This window comes from Corvus brachyrhynchos, unplaced genomic scaffold (assembly GCF_000691975.1).
Source record: "Corvus brachyrhynchos isolate BGI_N302 unplaced genomic scaffold, ASM69197v1 scaffold114, whole genome shotgun sequence".
Lineage (NCBI taxonomy): Eukaryota > Metazoa > Chordata > Aves > Passeriformes > Corvidae > Corvus > Corvus brachyrhynchos.
The window spans coordinates 3230755-3242432 of NW_008238337.1; the positions used below are offsets into that span (position 1 = coordinate 3230755).

The 11678-nt window shown below is 43.9% G+C and overlaps 1 protein-coding gene and 1 long non-coding RNA gene across 2 annotated transcripts in view; one reads left to right on the forward strand and one right to left on the reverse strand.

The window, feature by feature from the left end:
- Positions 1-11167, reverse strand: part of RHOF (ras homolog family member F, filopodia associated) — a gene marked incomplete at its 5' end in the record, with an annotated part of 22403 nt that extends 11236 nt beyond the window's left edge. The window contains one exon of the mRNA XM_017734710.1: positions 10970-11167. Within this exon, the coding sequence (XP_017590199.1) occupies positions 10970-11167 (198 nt within the window). The remainder of the gene's footprint in view (positions 1-10969) is intronic.
- LOC108446862 lies at positions 3444-7902 on the forward strand. The gene is made up of 2 exons (XR_001862188.1): positions 3444-4246; positions 7613-7902. It is a non-coding gene; the product is annotated as an uncharacterized LOC108446862 (long non-coding RNA).
- Positions 11168-11678: the final 511 nt, after the last annotated feature.

The following is an 11678-nucleotide window of genomic DNA, read 5'->3' on the forward strand; positions in this document are numbered from 1 at the left end:
ACACACCTCATAACCATTTATTTATTCCGATTTCCGTTTATTCCCACAGGGAGCCCCTCCAGCGCCGAGGGACGGCTCCAGTTCAGCGTGGGTGTGTGTCCAGTCCCGAAGGCCGAGCAGTGCCAGCCACGGTGAGGGCAGGCAGAGACCCGCGAGATACCCCCGGGAAGGCACCTTGGTGCTGGCACTGGCAGTGACTCACTGCTTGTTTTCTACTGATTTATTGCTTGGGTAAGAACCGACAGCTCTGCTCATCATCTGCTCACCACTCAAGGTGAGCTGCAAAAATAACTGGAATTTCACATTGTAATTGCAGAGATGTGGTGGCCCCAGACTTCCACATGGTGTTTTTTGGTACCGTGGAAGGCAGGGGACCACAACAGCTGCGTATGTTTGGCGCTGGAAGGGGATGACAGTTGCTGGATTATGTTTGGCTCCAATGCATAGGTCAGGGAAGTGACACTGAGTTTTGGACAGAACTGCTCAGTGCCAATCTACCACCATTCGGCACCAAAAAAAGGTGTTTCTTTCCTGGCAGAAATTAACAATGTGCTCTATCTTAAGTAAACCCTGTTTGTTTTTAAGAAATAAACAATTCCTTTTTTTTTTTTTTTTTTTAATACTACTTGTGGGAATAGCAACAAACCCCTAAGAACATGCTCGGCTGTAGCAAGACTATTTAATTCAACTAGGAAAAAAACGCAAAACCACAATTCGAGTAGGGCTTTGCATTTTCCCCTGCACGGTTGTGTCACTAGATGGCCTTCCAGACCCAATACAAACACCACTGCACCCGGGCAACGAGGATCCTGCTTTGTGCACAGGGGAAACAAAAAGCTAGAAAAGGATATTTCTGCAATTGAGACGAAAAAGGACCTCTAATACCCAACGAAGTGTCACATGATTCAAATTATAATAATTAAAAGGCAGTCGAATTCACACCTGTTTAAAATTCACCATTTTACCGAGGAAAAAGTTGATGCAAGCACATAGAAGCTGTCAAAAAAATGCTTTATGAACCACATAAATCTTATCTGGAACACAGGAAAAGCCACCAGCTCCTGTCCACTGTAATGGGTGAGGGCAATCTGATGGCACAGGAATGGATGGGCCAGGAAAGGATTTGTTTAATCCTAAAATGATGCTCAAAACCAGCATCACACTATGTATGATACAATCAGCAAGTAGAGTTAACAGTCTTCCTGTGACTGAAGAATTCAGGTTTTATTTTCCAGTCAATCATTGCCAAAAGGGGATTTTTGGGGGGATAAAAGTATTTTGTGGTTCATTATTAATTTGTGGGGTTTGCTTTTTTTGTTGTTTGTTTGTTTCTTTCTTTGTTTTTGGGGTTTTTTTCCCAAGTCACGAAACAATCTTTACGTTTCTCACAGTTTTGTCTCCTTACACATTTTATACTTATTGAAACTTACAGATTTGTACACCTTTAGATTTTGGATTAAACAACATAAAATGAGCAGATTATAAATCCAACTGTAAACACTCCAAAGACTGTTTTTAAGTAATGGACGTTCTACTTGTAATGAGTCAACTTTGTATGGAAGAACTATAACATTTCAGTGTCTCAGGTACTTAATTTTAATTAACAGCTATGCAGTGCTTCAGGCATATCATTTGATTTTGGGCAAAAGCTGAGCCTATTTTGCTGACTCCAAAAACGCAAAATCTAAAATGGAATTGTGCCACTGATCTAAATGGAAGAAGATTCAACCCTCTACTAGTGAAATTCAAATCTAATAATTACTAATTGCAACCGTCCTTCTCTAGTTCAGTTTTGGCCTGTATATTGATTTCGGCACAAGTTCTTTCATCAAAAGCTTATGCATCTGCAGCTCAGGGGTCAATGTGTGTGTGGAAATTCTCAGTGAGCACAAAAAAACCAGGGCTTTAGTGGGGTATGGAAAATATCTGTGCTCCAGTCTTGGTACCAATTTGTTGCTTCGTGATCGCCAAGGAAAAAATTAGGAAGGAGTGAAAGGTTAACACACTGCTTATGAAAACTGCTGGGAGTTCATGATTTTTAAAAGATGCTTTAATACTCTGGGTGATATTGATGGGTAATTCAGGTAAGCTAGGAAAACACCCAAAAAAGACTCACAGATTAGGTTCAACATTGTTTGCACACACCATCTGCTGCATACTCATTTTGTTAGCTTATTTGGTAACACAAGCCGGACAAGAATGGGGACCTGTTCCTCCTTATTGTCTTTGGAACTACATTTTTGAAATACAATTAATTTTTTTCTTCATAACACAGGCCCCAGCTTACAAAGACTTCAACATAACAACTAATCCCATTTGTGTCCAAGGAAATATTCATAAACTTAGTTAAGAAAGTGCATAACAAGACATAGCCTTAAATATTTATTTTTTAACATTACCAGTGACATTAATTATTTGTGTTTTCAGCTATGAATTCCCACTACAGCATGTACTGAGCAAGAGCAATGCCTTGAAAAATTTACAATAGGAAAGACAGACCCTAAGGAATGGGATTTACCAAGTAAGTCAAGTGAATCTCTGATAAATTTCAGATATTGCACAAGGCCAGCAATTGTTTGTCACGTGCACACAGAGTCTTACTGAGGGAGAGTCCTTGCCCCATGGAATTTAGAATGGACAGGGCACAGAAGGAAGGGGGAACTATGATGTGGGAGAGCTGAACTGTCCCTGCACACAGCACAAAGTTCTGATGACAGAGTCAGAGTGAGAGGAGAAGCCTATGACAAAGCAGGTGTATACTACTAAAGGTGATTCATCCTTTTTACAGAACAAATGTACAAAATTGTTTTTCAGTTGTGCTTTTGCTCACAGTGCCAACACTGCTCTGACCCTCACTAAACTCTCCATACAATTTCCAAAATCAAAGCTCCCCAGTGTCCTTGACTTTCAGCAGCTTCTCTGTCTCCATTTCTGCAGCGTTTCTTGCTGTTCCTCTCGCACATGCAGAGCTCAACCATCTGGTCCTCATGGCCTGATATTTTACACACACGCCCCCATCCTGAAAAGTCCCTTGGGCCACATGATTCACCATCTATTCAAACCTTGCCATGTGCCTGGTTTTTTGTGTAGTAGCTCCTACTGATGTAAATCCCTTGTTCCATAAGGGCTCTCAATTGCCTTTTTCACTGAAGGCAAGGTGGCTGTGACACCTGCCAGTTTCTAAGACGTTTAACCCAACCTAAAGCATTATTACATTGTTGTTTGGCTGAGTAGGAACCATACTTTTTTCCCAGTAGGAAATGCTGCCAGAAAGGCATTAACTTTCTAGACTATTAAGTAATATGGAAAAATTATATTTCAATAAGAAAATTTCCTTTCTGCCTTTTCATGCCTTGGAAGTAGTTCCTGTTTCACTTGGCTCAAGTAGCCCAAGCACTAAATCAGTGCAGAAATCTTTGGACAAACTCTGCATAAAATCTGTCCAAATGCTACCAGGGAGTTCAGAGGGCTGGGAAAGAAAACAGGACAAGGGTCTGCAACACGAGGTGTGAGAAAAATTAAGACACACAACTCAGCAAAATCAGGCAGAGAACATTCAGGCACTTTGATGTAGTTTGGACAAACTTCATTCGTAGACAGCACACTCACAACTACCTGGTGAGCAGCTATTTATAGGGAACACAAACTGTTTCTCGGGTTATTTTCTCTGGTATTCTCTAAATCAGGGGTGCCAACCATGTGGGCCAAATATGGCCTACCTGATACACAAATGGCCAATGTGCTGTGTTTTGAATTTCACCTTTCATTAGAAACGGAGTTCTTGGCTTCGCATCTGTGGGAGAAAAACACCCCATTTTATGAACATGAAGTAAATCAACATGGTAGAATCTCATCCTGATACAATAGGTGCTTAGAGGCAGTTTCAAGTTTCTGTTGCTCACTAGAGCATAAACTCTCAAGCCAAATTCTTTTGTGAAAAACAGGTAACACAAGGTTAGGATCATCCTATGCTTTCCTCAACATCAAACACAACGAATGATCTCTGAAAGCATGAAATGAACAGGCAAGTGTCTGCCAACACCTCCACAGATCTGCCCCCACAGATCTGGGGGATGTGTGTCTCCCAGATGTGATGGCACAGCTTCCCTGAGCCATGGGCGGGAATTTGTCACCACGGGCTGGCAGAGCTACCACAGCAATGCTGGATCTCAACCCCTGCCTCTGTGCTGGGAAGGCAATCTGGAGGTTTGGCGGAGAGAGAGGGATTCAGAACGCCTCGTTTCAGGTGAGATCTGCAGCTGTGTTTGCCTTGGGAGCTGGGCTTGCTTTTGCCATGCAAACAGCCAGAAGCAGCAGGTTCAGGAATAAGGCACAGCCTTGCCCAAGGCTGACAGAGATCAAGGCTCTGCTACAAATCTGCATGAAATTAGTCACCATGAGATGCTCTCCCACATCCAGATCTGCAGCAGAGAACACACCCTATCAGGAGTAATTTGGGGAAATTTAGGGAAAAGGGTTACAAATAGCTTTGCTTGCAACACAATGTGTTCTTAGCCAGTATCCAACCAATGCCTTTAGTATAACCTCTAAAATCCCTCTGGCTTAGGCCTTCCTGTGTTTTCATTACCCAACACTCCACCTAACCCAGCAAACACAAAGACATTATTTTTTTCAAAATTGGAGCGCTCTCTGAAGTATCTACTTCCTTCAGATCACTTTTCCCTTCTTCTCTCATTCCCAAATTACATAATTATGTGGATAGAGATATTTTCTTTTAATGTACTTGCTGGTTCAGAAACAAGGGAAGACTAAATCCAAGAGGAGTGTGTGTTAATTAAGAGGACCACGGCATCAGAGCAGGAGTTGCAGGCAGCTGCTTTAGCTTACACAGTAGGGATTGATATAGAGTGGGTGAGTCAACTGTGGATTGCCAGATCTGGGTTACGCTCCCCAAAATTCTGTTGGAAAATTCCTCTAAACCTGAAATACGTGGAGTTGTACTTTTTTGTGAGGTTTTAGAGAACATCTAGTTTAAGTGAACCCAGGTTTGGCTTCCTAAATATGCTTTTCACTATGTGAGCTACAGCACAACCTGAACAAGTGTGTGTTTTACAGAGTCGTGAGTCAGGCTTTGATCAACACGTCATTCCTGCACTCTTGCACCTGGCACAAGCAGAAAGCTCTCAAACCTTTTGGACAAGGATGCAGGGAAACTGGGAATATTCATAGGGGGAGAATAAAAGATGGTGAAGTAGGCTATAAGAGAATGGACTGTGGATTAAATAGGGCCATGTTTTTGCTGAGTAATGCATAGCACTGACATTAAAGGGCAGTTAACGTGAAGTTTGCATCCTCCCCTCTGGTATCTGTCCAAATTTCCCACAGGAAGGCAGCAATGGCAGACTGAAGAGATGATAAAATCCTCTGTTCATATGGGTGACACCACAATTTCTGCCTGCTTTTTGTGGAGTGCTGGATGTATGGGTAGAGCTAAGTGGGAAGCGCTTGCTCTGTCGTTGTCTGGCTGGCAAGCTGCTGGTTTACAGAGGTGGAGGTTTGGCAGGAGCCAGAGGAGCTTGTGGCTTGTCAGAGCATGGCCAGGCAAAGGACAGGCCCAGACTGAGTTTCTCTCAGACCTGAGAGCAGCCATAACCTGGCCAGAGCAAATCCTGCACAGGAACAGCGACGCTCAGAGCAGGTTAATTAATAACTTGAGGCGCTGGAAATAAACCCAGTTTGTAATTGAGTGATGTTTGCTTTAGAGCTGTGATTCTTGGCCTGTGCCTGGTTTGTGGGAGCTGGATGGGCTGACAGTGCAGAGTGGCCTGGCTGGATGTCCTCGCTGAGAGTCACCAGAGCAGGTCAGGAAGGTGTTCAAGCAGTGATGTTGGGTTGTGAGGGCAGACACAGAGAGCAGCAAGCTGAATGTGCTGGGTCTGGCATACTGCCCTGCCCTGCTCCACACCTCTGTCCTTGATGGCACATTTCCTGTGCATTTCTCCCTTCCTACACACATCTCACCCTTCCTGAATCTTTTCATAACAACAGGCACATTGTCAAGTTCCCAGTTCCTTATTGGGACTAACACAGTAGCTCTGATTTCTTAAGGTAGGGAGATTTCCTGGTTAAAACTGTTCTAATTAAATTTACGTCTCTCATAAGGCTAAAAATGCCCCTGTGTGAATGACAGCTGAATCTGCTTGTAAAATGTCAGTGTTCAAAGACCTTTAATGGTCTTGGGAGTCTAACAATAGTACAGACAGTGCCTGTTCAAAGATAAGAGCTCCAGGCAAATGGAAGAAGGAAGCAAATACAGCATCCCCCCAAATCAGACATCTTAGACAAAAATTTTCTAAGTATAGAACACATCTGGCTGCATATTTGTCAAGTATTTTATTGGCCTGAACTACACCCACAGCACCCACAGCAAATCCTTTCCACTGTAGATCTGAGTGGGCACCTCCATTTTCCTTTTAGGACTCACTTTTGGACCTGGGGAAAAGTGTTCTCAGTAGAAAGGCCTCCAAGCAAGCCTGGGCTGGTCACAGTGGAGCAACAGCTGCATGAGCTTAAATTCCTCTCCCCACCCTGCTGCACAAGCCGTGCCCCTCAGTCCTGTGCCTGGAGGAGCCAGAGAGAGGAACGTCCAGCTTTCCTGCTTCCCTGCCAGCTCCACTGGCATTTCTTATTCTGCAGCCAATTGCACATTAGGTGCTGACACTAAGTGCTTTTTCATGTGGGCAGTGGTGGTGAAACTAAGGATCCCTTTTGGTCAGAACCCCCTGCATATGTTCGTGACACCTTTTTTACTCCCCTTTATGCAACACGTCAGGCGCTTGTGATAACTTACTGCCACAGAAACCACTTCCTGCACGCTGCTAACTGCAAGTCCTTCCGGACTGCTGGCAGGCACTGCCCAGGGAAAGGGAAAGACAACGTGCAGGGGAAGGTGTCAGGAAGCAAACAAAATTCTGTCCTCTAGCAGCAGCTCCCAGGAGAGAGACAGGGAGAAATGCAGCAATGGCTGTATGGATTTAGTGGAAAATAACTTCAGTTAGAAACTAGCCTGCCCTCTGGAAGGTTAAAACAACTAAAATATCTGGAAAACATATTTTAATTAAAAGTTACCTTAAAAAAAAGCTAAAGCAAGTTAAAAAATAAATCAGAAAGTAGACAAAGATAAGAACAGAGCATGCAGGAATCAAGTCTGAACAAAAGGCATGGGCTATGAAAGCAGAAAACCACAAATGGCAATGGGTTGAAATGTAAAACCTACAGTTCACTGTGAAACATGAAGGATGCTGTTGTATTCCACACCTCCTCTTCCTGGCTGTAGCTGTCTCCACAAGGGGAAGGGCACCAATGAATCAAGCTCCTTCCCTCTTCCTGTGTTTTCTATTCAATTATTCGCAGGCTGTGCAAGTTCTGCTTTATTTCCCCTCTCCATATGCCACACTCTCCTCCTGGGTTTTTTTTTTTCTTAATTCTGCACTGTGCCTTTGGCCTCTCTCCCATTCCTTTCTCCTCAGTGTGTGCCCCCTGCTCTGCCAGGATCTGCTGTCTTTGTAGCCTCTGCTGTGCACATATGTTGGCTCTCCCCTCCCCTCCTGCCACCCCCTGCTCCACCGAGTGTCCCTTCTCCTCGCTCCAGCGTTTCTGCCAGCGGGTCCATGAGCCAGCCAGCAATGGAACGATTTTGCCACGGCCACTGCTCCCGTTTCCATGTTGCCTGCTCCTCTCCAGCAATCAAGAGGAACCCGTGCTGTTCCCCTCATACAGCACAGGCAGAGACAGCCCTGCAGCTGCTTAGCAACTGGGAGCTGCTGTAGCGCAGCAGCACAGGGAGCCATGGACAGCACAGCCTTCACCGATCCAGCGCCTTCGGGCCCATTCGGCAGCAACCCAGGGCTCGGGGGACCAGCTGGGACACTCCCCACTGTCCTGTCAAACAATAAATCAAGATGCAAATCTTTAACTGCGGGATTGAGAGCAATAGTGGCAATGTCAAGGGCAAAACAAAGTCTTGGTCTCGTGTCACATCGCACCAGTGGGAGACCCTGCTCTGATTTGTAAGCTGAACTCATTCCATTTGATCTTTGTCATCAGTTTCTGGCTGCAACGTTTTATACTCCATCACTTATAATCAGAATGTTCCTTGAATGTGCTGCATGTGTTAAAAACGTTCCCAGGTCCCCAGCTACCATCACATCCAGACTGTTTAATGAAGTGTCCAGAGACACAAGTAATTTAATGCATAAATATCCTTTTAGATTACTTATTTGTATCTTCATTTCCTTTTGATGCAAGCTTTGCAAGTGCCCGGCATCTTTAAATGGTACATTCCTTTCATTCTTTCTCTTTTATTTCTGTAAAACTGTACTGTTCAGGGGCCATGAAGCACTGAACTGTTTTGTAATTTGATGGCTTTAGAATGCTGATTAGAATTGCCAACCGTCTTGATTTATTTCATGATTTTTATAAGCTTGAAAGCATTCTTAAAAATAACCAGTTCTACATCCTGATGGGATCACAGCATTTCAATGGCAGCTGCATTTCAATAGGCAAGAAGCAACACAAAACATTCTGCAAGTCAGGTGTTGAAACAGCTTCTTTATTCCTTTATAGCTCAAGAAAGATCAGATCTCTGAAAGCACTCACTCCGTACCTTACAGAGGTAGCTTTGTCATAATACTAGCAGAAATAATATGAACACATACAGTTTAAAAAGTAACAAAAAACCCCCTCAGCTCTGGCAAATAGCCAACACATCCATCAAAATTTGTCTGGATCTTAAACACAGTAAATGTTTGTTCCACTGTTGGGTGTCACCATGCATCTCTGCACCCCGGCAGCCAAACAACACAGCCTAGTGATTCCCTGTCATTGTTCAAGGCTCACATCCCATGCATCCTCAGAGCATGCTGGGACACAGGTGAAATCTGTCAGCAGGTTGCTTATTTTGGCTGACAATTCCCTAGACGGATCATCTGTTGTTCTAAGGAAGGAATGAAAAATTTCATGGCAAGAAAATCTGAACAGGCAAATACCCTGTCCATATTCCTACTCAATATTCCTTTGATATTCTTAGCCTGGTTTCCTAAAAATAAAACTGCCTAATGCGACTGTATTGCTATATGTCATTTTCCCCCTTCCTTCCTCCACTCTCAATCAAATTTGGCAGGGGGGAAGAAGTCCTTAATGTACTTAGGTCTTGAATGAATAGCTGGATAGAGAGTATGTAATAAGGCATCACCTCTAAAAAACCCATCTAAACAGGAAGGTCTCAAAATGTATTTTGTAACCAGGCTGCCCCAGACCTCTCATCTTTCTTTTATGGGTCCTGCAACCACCTGTTTTGTGCTCTGCATTATTTAATGGCTACATAATAGACACCAGGGCAGGCAAATGTTGCAGTGTGCCTCTGACTCCCTTCCAGCTCCTAAACTGGGCTTTCTTCCCATGCAACTGGGGTGTGGCAAGGGATGGTGTGCAACCAGACCTCCTCCTGACACAGTATTGACACTGCTGAGGTGTGCGTACACATACCCGGAACCAGGAAACACCCACAGTGCAGATAGGTTGTTTATCTGGAAGAAAATATAAAATCATGACCAACCAAGTTTGTAGGTGACACTCAGCAGTATCAGGAGGGAATATCAAATAAAAATTAAAAAAGGCCATTGCAAGCAACAACACTGTCCAAGGGTTTTCAAGAGGACCAGAGTAAACATGCAAAACAAAGAGCACAATCCTACAGTACAGGGTTGTCATCCTAAGAAGGAGCAGATCTGAGAGTATTTTAGCAGCCCTGCTGGGAAACCAGCTGAACATGGGCTGGTGTAATCCCTGGATGCCTGACAGACACATCTGAGCCAGGAGGGCTGTTGGCTCGGGCATGGTCACTGCCGATGGCTCCGTCCCCTTCCGCCCAGATCAAAATGGTGACAAACTGGAGCAGGAACAATTACAGGATTAGCAAAGACGGACCCGAGGGGGAGCTCTGCAGCCTGCAATGGAGTGTCTAAATGCTCAGCCTGCACAAAGCTATGAGGGGATGGAAATCTGGTCATGGAGCATTCCTCTGCCAAGGAGACTGAGGGACAGACACATCCAGAAACTGAAAAGCAGAAACTAGACAAGTTTAAAAAGGTACTTTGATTTCTAGTCTGTCAGGTAGATTTTTGATGGAAACAATTCAGTCTTATTTTACTCCCTTTCACAGCCCATTTGAAAATGAAAATCTGATCTAAGATGCAGCTATGCTGCAGTTAAATTCTTTCAAATGAGAAAAAGCAAAATATTCACAAAAATCCAGAGACCTGCATAATGCAGGAAGCTGAACCAGATGAACCTTGGTCTCTTTTGTCTCTTATAATCTATTAATCTAGTTTCCTTGCACAAGCAGTGGATTGTGACTTGAAAACCTTCAATATAAAGGATTCTGTGTACAAGGCAGTCTAAAACAAAATGTTGTGAACAGTCAGGATCATTGTTTGGCAGAACAGCTGCATATTTTTTATTTCACTTTGCCTCTCAATCTAATTTGCTCTTGTTGCAACACTTTGCCAAAGAAATTAAATCACTTCTTATTGATAACAGACAGTGATATAATTAGCATAAGAGTTTTCCACTCAACAATGCCGGGGAGGGACGCTGTGGGCAAGAACAAACTCCTTTGCTTCAAGAATGTGCACAGAGTCACCACAAGCTGTTCAGAAAAAAAAATTTTTGTTTTCCCCTTTTCCCTGAAAGACCTCTTTATCTAAAGAGTCTCATGCAGCAAACCAGGGTCAATCTAACTGAAGTATGAAAGTCTGGTTTGACCTTTCTGGGATTTAAACACACTGTACCAGAACATTTTGCTTTTCAAATACGAGGTTCAGCCATGAAACCACCCACTCTGAGAGCACAACCGGTCTCAACTGCCTTGGTGACTTTTAAACTACACTGAACATTATAGTCATTTAGAAACTCTAAAAACGGAAAGAAATTTTCGGCTCAGACTTACAAAAACAACTTCCAGAAGTGCTGAGGACCCACACAACTCACTGGGGCGGCACGGCAGGCTCGCTGTCCAGAGCCTGCTGCCCCAGCAATTTCTGGCCCTGGTTTGCACGTACGCAGCGCCAGGCACACGCGTTAGGACCTCTCCCAGCTGGAGCACTTCATGGATTCTACCACCGGGAACAGCCGTCCTGGACAGTGATTAATCGCAGACATAGATCAGAGTCCTGGAAAAATATGCAGAGAGATGCAAGTACAGACAAAGCTGTCTAAGCTCCCACAGTATTATGGTCTGGCTGTGTCGCTTCAAAGCTGCGTTAGGCAGAGCTGGTTTGCTTCAGGGTTGAACAGATCAACGTTACGGTTTAAATGCTGGTATTGCTAACAGCCAAATATATATTTAAACATAAATCTTAAATCCCAGGAAAGTTAATAGCCCGATGCTGTTTAAATATGCCTTTTTTAGTCGCTTCACGTGCTGACTTAACTCATTACGATGCAAGCTGCAGAAACGTTTTCACTACAGTTCAAAAACCCCTGCAAACACGAGCCCAGCTCTGCGCCGTACTTTGATCTACACGCCGCCTCTTTCGGCCATTTCCAGGAAGCTGAAATGCTTTTCACCTCTATTGAGAGATACCACAGGAGCATTTTAATGGTGTTCAGCTAAGAACAACGTCACCGTTCCTTCCGATTTTGCCAGCAGACAGACA